Source organism: Rosa chinensis, chromosome 5 (assembly GCF_002994745.2).
Source record: "Rosa chinensis cultivar Old Blush chromosome 5, RchiOBHm-V2, whole genome shotgun sequence".
NCBI lineage: Eukaryota > Viridiplantae > Streptophyta > Magnoliopsida > Rosales > Rosaceae > Rosa > Rosa chinensis.
In genome coordinates, this window is record NC_037092.1 from 23,928,316 (window position 1) to 23,949,926 (window position 21,611).

The 21,611-nt window shown below is 37.2% G+C and overlaps 3 protein-coding genes across 3 annotated transcripts; 2 read left to right on the forward strand and 1 right to left on the reverse strand.

Annotated features, from left to right (window-relative positions):
• LOC112168381 lies at positions 1 to 5,991 on the forward strand. Its single transcript, XM_024305503.2, has 6 exons — positions 1 to 134; positions 334 to 377; positions 3,380 to 3,769; positions 3,945 to 4,559; positions 4,950 to 5,073; positions 5,575 to 5,991. The coding sequence occupies exons 1-6, from the start codon at positions 1 to 3 to the stop codon at positions 5,702 to 5,704; spliced, it is 1,437 nt and encodes a 478-aa protein (XP_024161271.2). The 3' UTR covers positions 5,705 to 5,991.
• A 12,421-nt stretch (positions 5,992 to 18,412) lies between these two features.
• On the forward strand, positions 18,413 to 19,657 carry LOC112203478 (F-box/kelch-repeat protein At3g23880). The gene has a single exon (XM_040505776.1). The coding sequence runs from the start codon at positions 18,413 to 18,415 to the stop codon at positions 19,655 to 19,657; it is 1,245 nt and encodes a 414-aa protein (XP_040361710.1).
• A 414-nt stretch (positions 19,658 to 20,071) lies between these two features.
• On the reverse strand, positions 20,072 to 21,609 carry LOC121048802 (quinone oxidoreductase-like). Its single transcript, XM_024305508.2, has 5 exons — positions 21,409 to 21,609; positions 21,116 to 21,197; positions 20,910 to 21,029; positions 20,606 to 20,788; positions 20,072 to 20,304 (listed from the first exon to the last, which is right to left on the reverse strand). Exons 1-5 carry the CDS (start codon positions 21,592 to 21,594, stop codon positions 20,072 to 20,074), a joined length of 804 nt encoding a protein of 267 aa, XP_024161276.1. The 5' UTR covers positions 21,595 to 21,609.
• Positions 21,610 to 21,611: the final 2 nt, after the last annotated feature.

Here is a 21,611-nt window from a genome sequence, read left to right on the forward strand (position 1 = left end):
ATGGCTTGTAATGGTTCAAGTAGCGCAATGCTTCGAAGTCATAAAGATAATCTTTGCCACCCATTGTCTTATGATCTTATGGAAAATCACAAATTTGCGTGGCACAATTTGAGTATGCCGGAGCATCTTCGATGGTTGAACATTTAGGTTTATAGGTGCTTTGGTTTATATATTCTACAAAACTTTAAAGATTTTATATTTTGCTGGATGACTCAGTCCCTCTGTTATGCTAATTTGTAGTAATATATACTCTTGCTTAAATTTAGTATAGTATATAAAAATTATGCACCTATGCAATTATACATGTGATAACTATTCGCTATGCTTCTCCAGGTTCTGCGGCATTCTCAATTCCTTTGTTTTGCGTAATGTAGAGGGTGCTAAAAATCAAGGTTATGATGATGAAAGCTTGAAGGTAAAGCAACAATGGTGAACGAAACCCTAAGCTAGAGGAAGAAGACGAAGAACAGAGAGATAAAAGAGAGGCTACTGGTATTGTGGTATTTTTCCTCTGTAATTGTACAATTGCTAACTTGTATCAAATGAAGAAACCAAGGCTTTTATACTAAACAGCTACTGCAACAGATTTCACCAAGTCTCCGGATGCTTGACACGTAAGTGGTCTTCATCTTAACATCCCCCCTCAAACTAGTGCTTGGGGAACCAAGAACTAGGTTGCAGCAGAGAGTCCTTTGGTAAAAATGCAGAAATCGATCAGGCAAGAAACCAGTTGCAGTCAATAGAAGCTAGTACTTGAAACTTGTCTCAATCAGGAGGAATCTCAATCTCAGCTCTTTTGTCATCCAGCTCTTCCCACTCTTTCTCAAAAGACTCCTTTTGCTGCACCAAATTTTCCTGCACTTCAAGGTCAACACTAGTAGATGCACATGATATATGTACTGTATATTGTACTGAAGCATTATCCTTCTCAACAACAGAAACGTCTTTGGATGGAAAATGTCCCAAGTTCCCCAATGGGAGGCCTTCAATAGCACCAACAAACGAAGTCTGACTAGATACCTCAGACAAAGGAATTTTAGAGTTGAAAGGATCCACATAATATGGATCACAATCATCCCCAACAGTGACATTGTGCTTCGTAGAGGAAAGTTTAAGATTACTACAGTTCATGCTTTCATTTTCTACACACACATTTGTGTCATCATTTGACTTAGAGGTGTACTCCACGCTGTCTCTGTATCCAATCTTAGTCACATCAGAGCTAACCTTTTCAGAATGGGAAACAAGAGGCTGTGCAACACCAAATACTACTTCTCTAGCACAAATTTGAGCCTCTGCACTAGCTCCAGTATGTGGAGGAATCAAAATATTATTTTCAGCTATACAATTTGACTTTGGCTTCACAGATGCACAACCCCACAAATTTTCCAACGAACCTCCAAAAGCAAAAGAGCTTTTATCATGCTGGACCTTCTTTTTGTTAGCAGGAAGAGGAGCAACTTTTTCTTTTTGCTTTGGTGCAGTATTCTCATAGCTAGCAACCATTGCAATATATCCATTCCCTTGAGTAGAATTTTCTTGTGGTTTTCTATATTGATGGCTTGTGACCGAATGGCCCAGCTTCTTGCAAATTTGACACTCCATGTATGAGCTTGCTGCTAGATTCTGAGGTAGTGAATTTCTATGATGGCACTTGGAAGCAAAATGCCCAGGTTTATCACAGATTTGGCACACAATATACCTATTAAAGACTTGATTCCGATTGTTGTTGTAGCATGATCTAGGTCTGTGATTGAAGCTTTTGTCATTGTTGCCATTGTTCACAGTATAGGGAGCATTTGGTGTAGGTATTAGACCATATCCAGTAGCAAAACTTGTACCATTGGAGTATGCAGGTTGGTAGCTTGTATGTGTAGCTTTTGAGAAATCAGTGCTATTGGTCATAGTATTTGAAGGAGGCACAAATCCAAATTGAGTAGTTGCAGCAATAGGAGTGGCAGTGAAGTGATTCATGGTTGTCACATTAGGCAATACAACAGATGAATGAGACATACCATTCATACTAGGCAACATAATAGATGGCACAGGACAACCATTCACATAAGGGTACAAGCTTTGATTCTGAGCAACTGTATTCATTCCAAACTGAAAATTCTGTGGTGTGTGATTAACCAAACCATTATGTGCAATCATAGCAGTCAAAGATGACAGTGATAATGCCTTGTTCTCTGATTCAATTTCAGCTTCAGCAGACAGTAATAAAGACCTCACTTCTTCCATATCTATATGACCCTTTCCCCTTATAATTTGCCTAGTATGTCCATACTCACAAGGGAGACCAGCAAGAACAAGAATTTTAACCTCTTGATCTAACATTTGAACTCCTGCAACTGCTAACTGATTTCTTATTGATTTGAAGCGTAACAAATACTTTTCTATAGAATCAGATCCCTTTTGAATGTTGTGTAAGTTGGACTTCAATTTCATAATATGAAAATCAGAAATTGGTGCGTATCTTTGCCTAAGAGTAGTCCATACCTCCATTGAAGTCTGGCATCCAATCACTAGAGTAAGTGCATCAACAGAAAGTGTAGTTGTGATCATAGAAATCACAGAGCTGTCTTGCTCCAACCAACGCTCATAAAGCCCAGAATTATCTGAAGATAAAGTGCCAGCGTCTTCAATGCGAAACTGAGAAGGGCAAGGATAAGAACCATCAATGAATTTGAGCAAACCATGGCCTCGAAGATGATGTTGCATCAGATATAACCAAGTTGGGTAATTGGTATCATCGAGACAAACAGAGACTGCATTACAGTATTGTGATGAAGACGCCATTGTAGATCTTGATGCAAATAGGTACAAGATTGAATCTTGAGACAGTATCGACTTGAATCTTCGAACGAGCTTCGTGAAAAGTAAGGAACTGAGAAATTGAGAATGAACAACTACAAATCTACTAGAACCTTGAGATTTCTTCACTGGTAATTATACAAATCTTGCTTTCTTTGTGATTTTGCTTCGCAATTGTACAGGAATTTGGTATTTGATTTGGTAATTGTACAAATCTGAATCAATCTAGGGTTTTAATGGATGAAATTGCAGCGGAAGAGGATAGAGTGAGCAATGGTCAGGCCGCCATGAGCTCTGATACCATGCTAAAAATCAAGGTTATGATGATGAAAGCTTGAAGGTAAAGCAACAATGGTGAACGAAACCCTAAGCTAGAGGAAGAAGACGAAGAACAGAGAGATAAAAGAGAGGCTACTGGTATTGTGGTATTTTTCCTCTGTAATTGTACAATTGCTAACTTGTATCAAATGAAGAAACCAAGGCTTTTATACTAAACAGCTACTGCAACAGATTTCACCAAGTCTCCGGATGCTTGACACGTAAGTGGTCTTCATCTTAACAGAGGGAACACCATTGAGCACTGCAGGTCCACAACTGAAGACCAAATTAGCTTCAGAGCCATCAAAAATTAATTTAGCTCATCAAGATAGTGTGATTTTAAAACAGCAACAGAATAAAGGAGAACAATCTAGTCCGAAAGTTGGTTTGCCGGCTCCCAATGTGGTAAACGATGTCAAAAGTGAAAGCAATGGCATAGGAGTTACTCATCAGCCTAACAAACATCCTGCAGACAAAGAGAAAGTTGCTCCTCTTCCTGCTAACAAAAAGAAGGTCCAGAGTGATAAAAGCTCTTCTGCTTCTGGAGGTTCATTGGCAAATTTGTGGGGTCGTGCATCTGTGAAATCCAAGTCAAATTCTACAGCCGAAAATAGTAATTTGATTCCTACGCATACTGGTAGGTTTCACTAGTTTACCAAGTTTTAATATTTCATTCTTTTATCTTCTTTAACATTGATAGAAGCTTCTCTCTCTCTCTCTCTCTCTCTCTCTCTCTCTCTATTATTCTTTTGTAAGATGCTCACGATTTGTAGCACTAGCTAAGTTACTTCTTTATATCCTTCCTTCTTCAGGAGCAAGTGCAGAGGCTCAAATTTGTGCTAGAGAAGCAGAACCTGGTGTCATCAGCGACGATGATGATCAAGATGTTAATTTTAAGAGAGCTTCCGGTTCTGAAGTCACTAGGAAACGGAGGGTTGTCTTTGATTTCTCCGATGAAGACGAATGTGAAGATGCAGTCAATTTAGCATCACCAGAGTATCCAAAAGGAAAATCATGTCAAGAGCTCAAAGAAAGTAGCAAAACTTTGGTTCCACTTAAAACCAATTTGAACTTTGACGAGCAGGTAGAAGATAAACCAGAGGTCAAGGAAGAGATATCAGTTGACGGAAAATCTGACCCACCTTGCAGAGAAGATTCTACTGTTGTCAGCAAGGAAAGTAATTCTGGGATTATCCTGACAGAGAAAACAGACAGATCTGTTCCTGAAAAAGATGTGAACAAAATGGATAAGCTGGCCACTGCTGCTAAAACACAGATAGATGCTGGGATTATCCTAACTGAGAAAAAACGTAACTCTGTGCCTGAAAAAGATGTGAACAAAATGGATAAACTGACCAACGGTGCATCAAGATCTCCGCAAAGAAGAAAATTTTTGAAGACGCGGATTGATGAACGTGGAAGAGAAGGTATTCCCTGCTTTCTATGCCTCAGTTTTCATAGAGTCCTGCTTGTAGAATGTCAGTTTGCATCTTAGCATATATTCTCTGCTGCAAATGGCTTGCGGTTATTCAACAAAATATAATAAATTAAGATGGACTCATTAGTAACTGCTTACAAGCAATCTATTCTATAAACATTCCCACTCATATCTCTGATACGGCTGGTTCTAGTTTCTTTTCTTACTGCAACTGTTTAATGTCAATATATCATATGTGATTTATATTTCTGAAATTTATCCTGAATAAATATGTTGTAGCAAGGTGAGCTAATAAATTTTTTTTTTTTTTGTTGTAGAAGAAATCACATGTCCATCTAAATTTTATTTTTCATTTGTTGTTCCAACGTAATTTATACAGTAACTGAGGTAATATGGGAGGGCAAGGAGACAGAAGCAAAGAAAGCTGACAGCAGTGCAACCATGAAAGCTGACAGCAGTACAACAAAGAAAGCTGATAATACAGTTACCAGTGTTACGAACAGGTTAATTTATATCTTGCTATTATTTTATCCATTCAGTTCTTGATCTAAGATGATTGTAGCAAAAGATCATTTGTGTTTTTTCGTTTTTACTTTCTATTCCTCTTAATGTCATACAAATATGAGTCCATAGGATTTAAGTGAAACATTAAGCCAAAAGATGTCACATCATATTTAACTATACCAATTCTGCATTTATGGGTTGAAACAAATGTAGTCAAGATCGTTGGCACAATTGAGAGAGGCCTTAAACTGATAGAATATTGAAATTTTATGTTACCCACGACAGACTTAGACAAACATGTAGTTCAGAAGCTAATCAATATGAGTCTAGCCTTTGTGTACTTCTAGTAGTGTAAATAGTAACCAAGGCATTTGTTTGGTTTATTTGATGTGTTCGTTATTTTTTTTATTCCCAAAAGCTTCATTTGATTAAATTTTTCTAGCTGAAGTTGGAGCTTTTCCCTGGTGACTGAACTCTAAATGTTGGTTTTATTAATCCAGGCCTGCCGCAGCTCAGAAGTCAGTGGCGAACACTGGGCCGAAAAATCAAACTGCCAAAGCAGGAGGCAAGAAAGCAGTAAACAAGGATCCTAAGCAAGGAAATATTCTTTCATTCTTCAAGAAGGTCTAAGGCGTTTTTCAAATATCCTTGCAGGGGAACTCTCTGATATAATGCTTCTTACAAAATCAAGGTTCCTTCGGGCAATGAAGGTTTTTGAGTTGCTTAAATCTTTGCTTTGCCTTGTGTCTGGAGGGGAGTCGCAGAATTCGGGTTTAGGGTACATTGCTCTTACATCTTGTTATTTTCAGATGATGGAGACTGGAGAGTGTTTGCTTTTCTTCTCTGCTGTTAGTTTAAGCCTTTAAGGCTCCAAATGTAAATGGATATAACGGTTCCGTCGTGTCTGGTTGCTCCTATACTGTTTCATTCTTAAATTTGTGCTGTCGATTATTTAGCGTACTTTTGGAGCTATGGATGCTATGGTTTAGCATCCATAGCTCCATTTAGATAACATAATTACTTGAAGGTTTAGTACCCACGAAGTACTTTAGCAAGACAACTCAGGTTGCTAAACATGGCGTCAAATGAAAGGCTACTCGTCGAACATAAGCTAAAAAATGGGGAACCCTCTATCACTTGGGCAAATTCAACCACCATCCAAGTAAACTCTGAAAAAAAAAAAAAAAATTTTAATTCGTAATGTCTTCTTTTTCTGGTAGAAACTTGAAAGAGGAACCCATAGTCCCATGCCCAAACGACTTGATCATAATCCCAAAAACTGGGATTTTCCCTATGTTCATTAATACCAGAACTGCGTAATCCCCGAGACTAGGGAAGCCACTTTTGTAAACTAGCCGTTGCTTATATAGTGAGGTCAAATTACATGATTTCCTCTCCTCCCAAGCTCTATAACGGTTAGTTCGAGGGTTAACAGTGTCATTTGACCCCAAAACTTTCTGTACAAATACTCTACCCATTCCTTGAATTTTCCTCTCGTCTCCTTTCTCACACAACTCTCTCCCTTCCTTTGCAACTCTTTCAAGTAACTACAAGTTTATCGCTCTCTCTTCGAAGCTTTGTGAGGTATTTTCTTCATTTTTGCTTGAGAATATGGATGATACTGAAATCAGAAACAGCGTGGATGATGTTGAAATGAATGAGTCTGATAATGAATGTGTTGGCCAAGAAAGTCGTATTGGAAGTTCTTATATGCCAACTTTTCAATACTCTCAGCAGAAAATGAGACAAGGTTTGACCAAGTACATTTCTTCAAGTGGGCAAGTTTATTCTTCTGCTCAACATGCTAGATTTGAAAAGTTTATTCAAGAATATGTTCAGTCTGAGTATTCTAGTCTTTGCCTGCACACTATCAAAAGTGATTCTCTGAACTACTTCAATGATATGAAAAGAGCACTGGTATCCGAGCTTTCTGGTTTCAATGGTACGTTTTCTTTCAGTACTAATTTCTGGAGTAGTGCCGATGAACAACTTGTGTTTCTGCACATTATATTGACTCTGCTTGGATGTTGCAAAGGAGAATCATTGCTTTTCGTATGCTCGAATATCCTCATAGTGATACTGTTATATTTCAGAGCATAATGGATATATTTAGGGAATATATGATTGATGATAAGGTCTTCAACATTACTTTTGATGATGTTACTGGGAGTGATGCCATCATTGACATGTTTAAAAACACTTTGCAACCTCCTTGTGGAGGTCAATTTTCTTATATGAGATGTTTATGCCATATGGTCAATTCAATGGTGCAAGAAGGCTTGAAATTGATGGAAGCTCATATAGAGAAAATTAGGGGTGCTATTCTTTACATTGCTTCCTCTTCTGCTAGGCAACAAGAATTTTCTGCTTTATGTGAGTCTCGAGGTCTGAAATATAGAGAGCTGAAACCTGATTTCAAGGATCATTGGAACTCTACTTTTCTCATGTTAGCATCTTGTGTCAACTACAATGCTGCAATCAGTGAACTTTACAATGGCAAACATGATGGTAGCAATCTTTTATGTGAAAGTGATTGGGAAATTAGTTTTCTTTTTATGAACTTTCTAAAAGTATTTTGCTCCGTGGCACTCTCAAATTCGAAGGTTTATTTGCCCACATCTTCTGGTGGTCTTTTTATTTTGAGATATATTAGCAAGTGTTTTATTGACAAACACAGAGGTCATTCAATTCCAGAATTTACAGCAGTTTATGAAAAAATGGAGTCGAAATTCAAAAGTTATTGCGAGTGCATGTTACCCAGTTACTGTTTAGCTGCAGCAATGGACCCTAGATTCAACGGACAGGGTCTAGATTTCTTAGTTAAAGACATTTCTGAATACTTGAGCATGCCATTGTTGAATATGGATACAAAAGCTATTGAATCTAGGTTACATGATCTCTACAAAGTTATGAATCCAAATTTGCAGAAAAAGAAAAACCCACCTCTGATCGAATCCCAAAACGAAAGAGATTTGATGACGGTGATGAAAGTGCTGTCGAAAAGTTTCTAGAATGGAGGAGACAGAAGGAAATAAAGACCTATGGGCCAACTGAGCTTCATAAATACTTGGGAGTTAACTATACAGCCTATATGACCAATGAAGAGTTTCAGAATTTTGATGTTTTAGCTTGGTGGAAAGACAATGCACTGTCATTTCCTGTGCTTTCAAAAATGGCATGTGAGCTACTAACGGTTTCGGTGTCTGCAATAGCACCGGAGTTTGTGTTCAGTAGTACTTCAGGTAACCAGGTCCTGGACTATAAGAGGAGTATGGAACCTTCAGAAATGTTGGACTGCCTTTTCTGCATGAAGGATTGGGAAGATGCACGACTTCGAGCTCAGAACTGGACGGATGATGATATGGTCGAGTACTATGCAGATTCAGAGTAGTGTTGATTAATGGATGAAGGATTGGGAAGATACATGAGACTGAGCTCAGAACTGGACCAATGATGATATGGTCAGACTAGTTTGCAGATTCAGATAGAAGCATTGATAAGCATCAGCCAATTTTAATTTATAAGATATGAGCAATGTGTTATGCCAAAGCAATATCCTCGGACTGATGCAATGAAGAAGCAGAGACATGAAAGTTAATGGCCACCGATCAGCTTTCTGAAGATCACAAAGTAATCAATATCTCTATTTTATTCTCATAAACATGGTATTTTACTACTTGCCTGTACTTCTCTTTTCTATATAGTAAATCTAGGGGCTATTTGTAATCAGAACTAGTTGTACCAATTTGAAGCAGTAAAAGAAGCAGACATTGTATTGTACCACTATCTTGCCTGTACTTCTCTTCTCTATATAGTAACTCTACGAGCTCTTTATTGATTACAAGTTTGGCCAATTTCAAGCAGTAAAAGAAACAAACTTCGAATAGAAAGACCATAAGACAGTGACATAACCTTCTTTTTAGTAGTAGGAGAGTAGGAATCAGTGAGATGGTGATAAACCCAAACTGTTGCAATCATGTCCAGCTAACCAAAGAAACTTACAGCAAACTAAGAAGATCAAAGTGAATGGCATAAGTGGAAGATCAAACTTACACCAACATAGAGAAATTTGACCTAAATGGAAAGATGCGATCCATATTAAGTTGGATTCTCTAACGAAGGAGAAGGTTTTTGAGCCAGTGATGCCAACACCTCCTAACATAAAACCTATTGACTAATGGGTCTTCGTTAAAAAGCGTGATGAGAAAAAAAGATGGCAATCTCGCCTTATGGGGCAAGGTTTCTCACAAAACGCCCTGAAATCGACTACGATGAGACATATTCTCTCGTAATGGATGTCATTGCACTCCACTACCTTGTCAGTTTGATAGTTTTCAAATAACTGAACATGCAGCTTACAAATGTGGTCAGCACGTACCTTTATGGGGATCTAGATACGGAATATACATGAAGGTTCATGGTGGACTTCATTTACCCAAGTCAAGTGGTTCTTGACCTTGGAGCGCGTTTGCAATAAGGTTGAAACGCTCACTAAAGTGACTACTTGATTGGGAAGGGATATGCCCGCGCGTTTTCATAACAAGTTTCAGATTCTATCGCGGTTCATGTTGGATATGGTCTTCATTAGAAGCCCGTAAAGAGTTAAGGGAAACCGCTGAATACTTGAAATTTGAGTTTGAGATGAAGGATTTTAGGAGAACATGATTATGTCTCGGTTTGGAACTTGAGCATCGTGTTGATAGATGCTTAGGCATTTTAACAAGGTCAAGCCTTCAAGCACCCCTATGATCGTCCGTAGTCTTGATCTTGAAAAGGATTTTCTTCGTTCAAAGGATGATGACGAAAATGTGCTAAAGGCAAGAGTGCCTTACTTGAGTACAATAGGCGCATTATTGTACTTAGCTCAATGCACAAGACCGGACATCTCATTTGCCATGAACTTGTTAGCTAAGGTATACCTCTGCGCCAACGCGACGCCATTGGATTGGTGTAAAAGATATCTTTCGATACTAGAGATGTACGACTGATATGAGCTTGTTTTATCCCTATAGAGAGATGATGGATTCGGACACATCACACACCAGGAACGCCGCCAACACTGGCCTGCGTCCTCTATCCTCATCCCAAAACAACATGTGTTTTGAAAGGTTTTGCTGATGTTGGGTATCTCTCTGACCCACACAAAAGTCTTCCCAAACTGGTTAAGTGTTCACGATGGGTAAAGACCGTGATATCTTGGAGGTCTACAGAAATAGACCCTAGTCGCTATATCTTCGAACAATGCAGAGATTATTGCTCTTCACAAAGTGGTTCGTGAATGTATATGGATTGGATCCATAATTACGCATGTTCGAACAATTGTGGTTTGAAGTCTACCACAGATGAGCCTACGAGCATATAGGATAATGTTGCTTGTTTTGAACAAATGAAGTAAGGCTACATCAAAAGCGACATCACCAAGGATAATCAGCAACAACAAACTCTCCTCAAGATCAAAGTGAACTAGGTTCAATCTGAAGACAGTGTGGCAGACTTTCTCATTAAGTCATTGCCTTAATTCCACTTTCGAGAAACATGTTGGTAGCATCGTTTGTGGAAGTTATCCGAACTCCCATGACCGTTGTCATCAGGGAGAGATGTCTACATGTATGGTCTCGAAACGTGAAGGGTGTGTTGTGCTCTTTTCCCCCTTCGATCGAGGTTATTTTTGTCCCACTGGGTTTTTGTTACTTGACAAGATTTTTAGCGAAGCAACGAGAGAAACACCACGTTTGGGTGACACAAGGGGGAGTGTTCAAGTAAATCCATAACATGTGTCTGACCCAAACTTGAGGTTACTTGCTCTAGTTGAAATATGGTTTATATTTGAGATATTCTCGAAGAATCTTAAGAGATATTCAATCAATGTACGATTATGTTTCTATGTACAACTCTATCTCTATGTTTGTAATCCTCTATATAAAGAGGTCCCTATTATCAATGAAAGTACGACTGAATTCTCTCATAATTTCAGTTTTCCTTAAACAAAAGTTTTTTTTTTTTTTTAAAAAAACCACAGAATAGTTCATGTTATTTTCTTGTTAATTAGAAATTAATTTTTGAAACTCAATACCTTGTATTTGATTTTTTTTTAATTGAAAAAGATATTTATGTTGCCTGATTAAGGAATGGATATGTACTTAAGATTTATAGAGTAATTAAATCATTGAAATGACTAAGTTTTTTTTATTTTAAAGATAATAGTATGTTTGCAAATTATATGAGTGAGATTATTTGAGGAACTTTAGTGAGGTTTAGTGAGTAAATTTAGTATTTGGAAATTTGATAGGAGGTGTAAAAAGCATAGGAGGTCAAGTGAGTATATTTGAAGGTTCCAATAGAAAAACTAAAAAAATAATAATAAGTGAGTGGTGTAAGGGGGAAAAACTTCCCTAGAATAGGTGTAAAGAGACATTTTCCAAAAAAAAACCCTCGAGGATTATGAGAAGGGGTTCTTAGACCAAAGGGAATGCTTCTAAGCCTAGTCCAAAGACTAAAGGAAGGAGAAGTTACTAGTTGAGGAAGTTGCTAGTTGAGGAAGTTACGGCGGTGATTCTTCGGAGGATCCTCCAATTGACTAGCAGTGGCGAGGCTATTCGTCGTGGGAATGTGGTGATGAGGGCACTGGCAATCCCTTTGCTCGTGTTTCTCGTCATCGTTGGCTGGTGTAGAGAAGATATGAGTCGATGGTCTTTTTCCACCTCAGATCGGTGCTGCATCTGTGCTAACAGACGGGAACTGATGTTTTGTTTGGCTGACCACCTATTATGGCGATGGGGTAGACCATCGGATGTCGGCACGGTGACGGGGATGGTCAAATTATGTGGCCGAGGATGTCATCACCTGGATCTTTTGTCGGGGATGGAGAGATCTAAGATGGAGGCAATTGAGGGCGTGCTGATTCCAGGTGTGAGACCATCGGAGGTGAAACAAGAAGCAGCGGTGGTACCGGTTCTCTGCTTCGGCGCTTGGTCCTGCCTTGATTGGGTGCCCATATCATATTTCTGGGTGCCCAGTATAAGGTTATAGGCTTGGGAGTTGGGCTGGCTTTGGGCCCGCGACAGAGCCCAGTGGTTGGGCTTGATTTCTCCACATATTTGGATTTGGGACCTAGGCAATGGTTTGAGTACTTGCTTGCTCAAATGTGTTCTTATAATTTCGGGTGTGTTGTGCTTACGTACAGGTAGATTCCTCATTGCTATATTCTACAAAAGATCTCGGTATAATCACGCTATGAGTACCACAATTGCGTGTCTGGCGAGCAGTGTTAATTGTGTTGGGACAAACATAGTCTTGAGTCATCCACCGATCTCTTGCATGCTCGAGTTACAGATTATGATGATTTGGTCTCCAAACCTCAAGGTCATGGCAATGGTCTCATTGTTGGTAATTTTTTTGAGGAGCCTGAGAATTTATCTTCAATTTTCTGTTAGTTTCTCTATAAGTGATCCAGAGCAGTATTTTATTGTACATGAACTACATGTTGGTATGGTACACCTTCTGGTTTGTTCTAGCTTTGCTCTAGCTTCAAGCCGTTTGTGGCTTGTGTCTGCTCCCAATTGGGATGTCATTCTAAACGATTGTAATCGTTAAAAGTTTCAATGAATTCACTTTGAAAAAAAATAAAAAAAAGGGAAGCAATAAAGCTTCTAATATCTAGAGGGGCATACCCACTCCAATGTGGGCAATTGTATTGCCCTATATTATATACATATCCAGAGCTCCGCTTTGAAATTAAAGTGCGCATTTAGATTTTATGGTCACTTTTTGGTCGCATATCCACATCTCGACCATTCACTTTTTAGGTACTAATATATAGATTATCTCTGCAAATTTTCAGCCAAATTGATGATCATTAAGGCATTGATAACTGCCTTAAAGCTAGTACGGTTCAGGTTGGACAGGTTCAGTTCGTCCATTAGTTTAAGTGAGTTAGATACCTTAACAATCATCAATTTGGCTGAAAATTTGCAGAGATGATCTATACATTAGTACCTAAAAACTGAACGGTCGTAATGTGGATATATGACTGAAAAGTGACCAAAACTCTAAATGCGCACTTTAATTTCAAAGCGGAGCTCCACTATGAATAGGATATATATATATATATATATATATATATATATATTCAATTCCATTTAGCAGCTCTTTCTGACATTTATTGAATTTGTACTATTATGCTATTTACTGAATTTGTAATAAAGTCTAACATTTCTCTAAAGAAATATGCATCCTCTTTATAATTTAATAACTAAGATTAAATATAAAAATAAAGAAAGAATTTGAAGAGAGAAGAGAGATGAGTGTAGAAAATTCAAAAAATGATTCTTTATAATTTTAAAGTTTGTATAAATTAAAAAAGATGATTTTTCTACGGAAAGATGTGTTATGTGTAATGATATTTTTTTATGATAGAGTAACTTTTTTGTTATGTCACAGCTTTGTTAAAGCAAATAGAGTAGTTAATTGTGCATTCTTTGCTAACTGGTGCTTGTTATAATACATAGATTTAGTAGAGACTCGAAGCTCATCCCACTCTTATATATGTCAGTGAGATTCGTACCCATGACCTTTATAATGTTGGAATTATAACTTACCAACGGGTCACAACTCCTGTTATTATTTCAAGACGTTCTTTTGATGCTTATTGTAATCTGGGGTTCCGGCTTTACGTTCCCCCCCTGTACTCTGCAATTTCATTAATCAAGGCTTGAGAGTGGCCGCACTAGCCCAATTTTTTATTTTTATTTTTAAAAAAGATTCTTTATCTGTCCTTTGTCTCTAAAATTCAAAAAAGAGTTACATTTTTTTATTGAAAAGAAGTCTGTCTTTATTAAAGAATTTAAAGTTTAGCAAATAGTACAACAATTAATACAAGACCGTCAGAAAGACCCTAAAATCTAATTGAAGCCCAAGTACAAGAGTAAACTCCAAATAGTTGAAAAAAGGTAAAAAGTTGCACCTAATATTTCCTTATCTTAATTTACAATAAATAAATAAAGTGGAGTGAAATCCACACTTCCCATTTTACAATTCATATTCCCTTTTTTTTTCCCGTATAAGGAGACAAAATTCAAGTCAAATTTAGATTACTCAAAAAGAAACATGGAATGTGAATTGTAAAATAAGAAGTATAGATTTCACTCCCCTAAATATATTCTTTCCTAGTTTTTTTTTTAATCAAACCCGAACCCAAAGGGCGGGTGACAATATATTCATCTAAAGCCAGAATAGGCAGTTACATACCCTTCCGCTGCCATCTACAGACAGACAAGAAAGTAGTGGTAGTACCCACAGTGGTACATAGAAATAGACTTACCCATTAGACATTCATGAACGTAGATATAGCGGATATCCTCTTTTGGTACTACTCCAGAGGTGCTAGAGAAACATAGAGTGCGCGTAAATGTTTAACTTCCTAAAACAAGGAATTATTGTAATTAGACTAACTAAAAACAAAAAGATGGGCTTAGGGCAAAAACTCTAGCCCAAAATACTACAGTCCAAGTAGCCCAAGAAGGCGGCGCACCCAAGGCCTATCAAGCTTGGCTTAGCGCGCGCAGCTCCAGCCATCACCTCCAGACCACCAAACTTCCAGCGCAGCTCCTCCCGTAGTTTAGTTTCTAGTGATACCATTATATTAATATCCACATTTTAGGAATAATACCTAAATAGTTTTTTTTTTTTAGAAAAAAAAATTGCATAACACTAAGAATTTTTGTTGTAAACAGATATAAATACATTGGAACAATCACTGTACGTGGTTCTTCCTCTACTCTAACTTGACAGGAAACAAAAGCGTGATCCTAACTACAATGTCTGCTGCTTGAATACATTTTCCAGAGGCAATATGTATGCATAACTATAGAGAAGAAGTAAAATAAGTTGCTTGCTTCCTTTATCACTGCACTTTCCACTGCACAAAATAGGTTTCACATATATATAACTCACCCTAAGCATAAAAAAAAAAGAAAAAAAAAGAAGAAACTCACCCTAAGCATCCATCGACAATAAATTCTTCATCAATTGAACTCGAACGTACAAAAATAACATGCTCAATTAACTCTGCAGTTTTGTACCACCTCCGCAATCCTAACTAAACTCCGAATAGTTGAAAAGGGTAAAAATTTACATAAAAATCTTCCATGTCTTAATTTACAAGAAATAAATATATTCTTTCCTAATTTAAGTTTCCAGTGATATACTATTAGATTAAGGTATATATAGCCGTATAGTGCTTTATAAATACTAACAGCCCTCCACTTCTATATTCAATTCACATTGACTTTGTTTATTAAGAAAAACATTGGTGTAAAGGAAGATCTTTTTGTAGTTTACTATACGTGGTCAAGTCAGGTACGATCCTATAATCCATTACATGACAGAGTTATTTTTCAGAAATCTGTTTCCATCAAAAGAAATATTAAGGTTTTGAATGTTTTGGTGCATATATATATATTTTGATCAGTATATTCTTCTTAGGGTTTATATGTTGGTATTTCGATCAGTATATTCTCGCTTAGGGTTTATATATCGTATGCACGGTGTGTGTGTGTGTGTGTCTGTGGATGGGGTTTCAAATATCAAAGACATGCTAAATAAGAATTTTCTTTATGATATATAATTCCTTAATTTATCTAGTAAATAAATAAATAAATTCCGTTAGCTCGTTTTCTTAGCTGAATTTGTGTTTCTCTCTCAAAAAAAAAAAAAATATATATATATATATATATATATATATATACATATATATATATATACACACACACACACAATATCTTTTTGTTTTGATTTGATATTGGTACGTAAAGCCGAAAAAAAAACACGACACACACAACTTTTTAATTTCTTGCATCAAGTCTTGCTGAAATTTAATAAATATATATAAAAAAAAATTATGAGTTTTGCTTGCTATGTTTTATCTTTCCACGTCTTACAGGAGGTTTGCCTTTTGACAGGAATATGGGTTGTAACAGTTCGAAGTACTCTTCAGAGCAAGATAATGCAATGGACTCAAAGAGAAAGGGGACAACCATTGTTGCATGTTTTATTGAGGAAGGCATCGTGTTTGCCGTTGATTCCAGGTCCTCAAATGAAGGGTCTCAAGGGATCAGGGAACGTAATAAAGAATATAAGCCTAAAAGTAAACAATAACTCTTCCATGCATGCATGTTTTGGATATTAACAATGAGTTTACCTATCAATTCTTTTATTTAATATTTCATATTTTCAGTCAGAGACGATACGGATAAAGTGTTTCGTATGTCTTCCAACATAGTTGCCGTAATGGCAGGAGAAGCTCGAGCTGGCAGAGAGATGTGCAACTCGGTGAAACGTAAATGCTCACGATTTTTAAAATCCAACGGCGTGCTTTCAGTTTCATTTGTATACAAAGAGATGATTAAATATTTAGAAGATCTCGATGACGAGAATAAAGAATTTGGGACCATCATTGCTGGATGGGATGAAACAGAGGTAATGAATATCGTCTCACTTAGAACTTCTCATTTATTCATATTCATGAAATAGATCACTTAGCTAAGCTTCTGTAACTTTGTTTGGTACTTTGGTTGCAGGGTTTTCAAGTTTGTCGTATTTTCATATCTGACAACCAAATTGTGAAAAACAGAAATTGTCGCTATGCGTCACTCGGATCTGGTCAACAATATGCTAATGATGTTATGGCACCTTGGTATGTGCTTCTTCACACCCTTGTGCACTCGTTATTAATTAATTAATTAATTTATTTTACATAAGTATAACAACTGCATAATTTGAGTTTCACATACTCGATTAACATGCATGATCTGCTAGGTATTCCTATAACATGACCGTTGAAGATGCAGCTGAGTTGGTCCTAAAGTCTTTATTTTTTGCAACCTTGTACGATAAGTACACTGGCGGAACTTTAAATGGTAACATTTCAACCTCTAAATCTATCTTCTCATTTTAGCTGTTAAGAAATTAAAGATATCAATTATTTGTTCCCATGTAAAACTTTCTATTTAATCCTCACTAACACTGTGGAGATCACGGGTTCAAATCTCACTGATATCAGGGATGGGGTGGGTGGGGAGTTACATTGTCGTCCATAATAAAAAATATAAAATAAAATAAAATAAAAACTTTCTATATAATTCTCACTTATCTTTTATGTTTCAATCCAGTTTATCACTTGGACAAAAAGGATTATCATAAGAAATCTAGTCATAGTTCTTTGGAAGCGTATTGTAAATTTTACGACCTTTGCAATGAGAAAGATACACTTTTTTTGGTTTGTTCTTCGACGCATCAGCCTTTTACTGCCGATGATCTCATGACTTCCTTCTTCAGGTACATATAAATTAACATTTTCCCTCTTTAATGTAATCGAGGAAAAAAAAAAAACATTTTCCTCTTTGCATATATTAATATATGATTAATTTACTTCACAGTAATTATCGGTTACAATTTTGACAGAAAATATGGAATAACGGCGATGTCAGGCCATCGTGTAGGCCATTATGTATCAAAGAAATTGAAGGAAGGCGTCGCCCTCTTCTTCCATCGTCTTGTGTTCGGAGAGTGTGAAGCTTCAGAAGTATATAACAAAATTATGGCGGAAAATGGTCATAAATCACGTCCTTGTGACTTATCTATTCCCCAGATATATAAGATGTTCGACTACCGAGTGGAGTTGAATACTAAAGTCGATGCTCGAGAGGTAAAGGTGCCAGTTTATGTGAGTCGGAGCTCAAAGGAATTGTTGCTCGGAATGTCGTCAGAGTTGAAAGTATAACTAGAGGGATCTCATAGAGAATCAACTTGCATGCGGGACAGTTATGAACTTATCGAAGATAAAATGCGCTTAGCCTTGCCATTTAAAATTTTGATACTACTTTTTTCCTTTCGTTATTTTAAGAGAGAATTTTTATAGTTCTAATTTTAAGAGCTAGCTTCAGTTGGTTGGAGCGTACATTCAATCATTACATTGTTCAAGTTTAATTTAAGGATAAATTTCTTCTATGGTATCGATCTGAGGTATAGTCAATTAAACACTTTGATATTTAGTCTTCAAAAGAGGACAATTTGATACCTAAACTAGGCTACGTTTGATATTTTGGTACTTCTATTAATTTTTTCTGTTAAATATAAGGATACAATTGACATTTAGAATATATGTACAATCAAAGATGGTACGGTCATGATGATGGAGTGGTGGTGATAGGCCTACCCTTAAAAAAATTTCTAATCCTAATCCTAATATGTTTAGATATAGATCCTACCTTCAATTAGGATTAGAAGAAAATTCTAGTTAAGATATACTGTGCTTATTGATGCAGCACTCAATCTAAACGCATGGGTTGTCGGAGAGGAGCACAAATGGCTATGCATGGATCAGCAATCGTGCCTTACCTTCCACTCGATGTAATCGCCGAAATACTTGCAAAACTTTCTGTCAAATCCTTGTTGCAATTTAGAGTTGTGTGCAAGTCATGGTGCTCCTTAATCTCAAGTCATCAATTTGTCAAAAAGTATTTGTCACAAGTCACCACCAGTCCTTCAAGACTAATCATGAATCCTTTTGGCTTGGTTAACGACTTGACTTTCTACCATCTTCATGATTCCATAGTAGTCTGTGAAAGTTCAATCGATTTCCGGATCGAAGAATCTGAGTACTGTGTCATGGGTTCTTGTGACGGTTTAGTATGTGTAAAAGAATGTCACCATGGTATGATCTTCCTCTGGAATCCAAGTACAAGATGCGCCAAAATATTACCTTGTACTTCCGAAGTACATGGGAAAGTGTATGAACTTGGATGGAAGTATGGATTCGGTCACGACTGCAATAGTGACGACTACAAGGTGCTAACATTGAGTCCTGAAGAAAATACTCTTGATAAGATGGAGTACTTTAGTTATAAATCCATGATGTACACATTAGGAACAGACTCTTGGAGGAGGATTCGGGATTCACCACTTGGTTGTGTGTTTGTCGACAAGTCTGCTACTTTTGTTAGTGGAGCTCTACACTGGATGGCGGATCAAGAACCAAGTCTTACTAGGGTAATTATTTCTCTTGATTTAACAAGTGAGACATACATAGAAGTGCCACAACCTGATTATGAGTATTCTTCTGAACTTGCTGAAGTCGGGGCTTCAAGAGGATGCTTATGCTTGCTTGCTTACGACAATGATGAATATTATGATATTTGGGTGATGAATGAATATGGGGTGCGAGAGTCTTGGACCAAATCGATCAAAATCCCATTTATGTGGGAATTTCTTGGCTGCTTAAAACCGCTGACATGGTTTATCGAGAACGGGGAAATTATATTGAGTATAGGTGGGAATGTGGCTTCCTACAATGCAAACAGAAACTCAGTTAGGTATCTTTCAACTAAAAATGATGATTATTTATATCGGACCCCTGAATATGCCTTTTATGTAGAGAGCCTAGTCTCACCCAATGCCTACAGTGGAGACAACGAGATTAGTCATCTCAATATCAATATCGTACAAGAAAAAAGAGTGGTGATAAATGCATGTGGAGCAACAGAAAACGGCTTCACTTCAATCACTTGGCAGCTCCAGGATGCATGATTCAGCAGTACTGCTAAGCCAGGAAGGCTAGTGGTTGAACTGAACTAATGTGTCAGGCTTAGCGGGGGTATAATCCATTATCACAACTGGACGATGATGATGGCAGGCAGCAAGTTTCGTGGTACCAGCCACATAAACCAAGGAATACGCAGCAAATTTCATGATGATGATGATAAACCAATACATCAATGCATACAATAAAGATTCCTAATTCTCAACAGTCAGGAATGGGATAAAAGAAGTCTTGCTCAGTATATGCAGCTAATTTGTTCAAACATAAAATTTGCTAATGTACTTGGTCTAAATCTTGCTCATGAAAGTCTTTGCAATTTACTAACTGCAATTAGATTCCTGCAATTGAAAACTTGAAGTCGCCCATTTAAATCATCCCCAAGTTTTTCCAACTTCTCCTCTCTAACTCTGTTCTATCCTTGAATTCTCAAATCTGTCATTAGGAATAAGCAGGATCTTTCCAAAATGCTTGCCACTCTCCATGGGCCGGTGAGCCTCTGCTGCTTTAGCGAATGGAAAACGATGATGCACAACAGGTTTTACCTTACCAACTTCTATTAACGGCCACACATGCTTCTGTACCTCCTCGACAACTTTTGCTCTCTCTTCTAGCTTTCTAAACCGAAAGCCAGCCACTGCATGCATAGCCACCATATGAGATAAATTTTAACTAATACTGAGAGAAATCAGAAAGTGTTTTTCTGATTTGGGGGGAATTTTAGCACTACCCTTTTGACAAGTAAATGTAATGAATGTTTTTTTTTTTTTTTGGAAAAAGAATAGTAGGTTCAATTTCGGTTTTGGTATTATTAATGAAGAAGGTAACTCAACAAATAATTGCAAAACTAGATGTCCGATTTCATGATAAACTAGCAGAGTTCACTAAATTTACAGGAAAAAAAAAAAACTCTAACCAAGTATATTCTAGTCCAGTACCTCCTATGTTCAAGTTCGCCTGAAGCTCAGAATTCACTTTTTTTGGCTGTGGAGTGCTAGCACGAGTATCTTTTGGTAGCATCCAACAACCATTGATCTTAATAACTGTCCCACCTTGCTTAACACAGGCATGGTTCCATGGCATATATTCAATCGGGAGGCTACTCAAGACGACATCAACACCTGCCATTAGGCATACATCAATATGATTTCTCATCCACAACAGTAAATAAAACCAACAATAGAAGGCATAGTATCGTTCTTATTGAGGTTATTACTGAGATGTTGATAAAAGAAAACAAACCTTTGTTGGCATCTGTTTCTCTATTTACCCTTTCAATAAAGTCATCTTCCTTGTCCTTGTAATTGAAACTGATGCATGCATCAGCTCCAAGTGTCTTACAGAACTCTAACTTGTCACTACCTGATTGTCATGATTCATATCCTTGAGTATGTGTATGAAAAATAATTTTGAGCTAGCTGATTCGTAAATGAAAAACTTAGAATTACCTGCTGTGACAATCACCTTTACACCCCGGGCTTTTGCTAACTGTACTGCAAATGAACCAATTCCCCCGGATCCCCCATGAACCTGAAATTTGACAGTAGTTCAGGGATATATGAAAGCTTATCATAAATAAGAAGAGTCGTACTATGGAGAAGATTTACCATCGTAAACAGTCAGAGAGATATATTTATTTAATCCCTTTTTGGGTGAATGATGCTTTAATTTGTCATAACTTAATTAGCAAAAGTATAAATATTCCAAATCACTTCAGATTGGTGGACTTGGGGGAAGTTACCAATATAGTTTCACCGGCAATTAGCCGACTGTTCCTACCAGCGGGTAACCAATGTTCAAAACATAGCTTGTTTTCCATAAAAAGTGCGGCCCAAACACTACAAGCCACTTGAGGGAAACTAGCAGCCTCCTCCACAGAAATACTTTTGCGGATAGGAAATACCAATCCTTCTTGAACAGCTACCATCTCAGCGTATCCTCCTC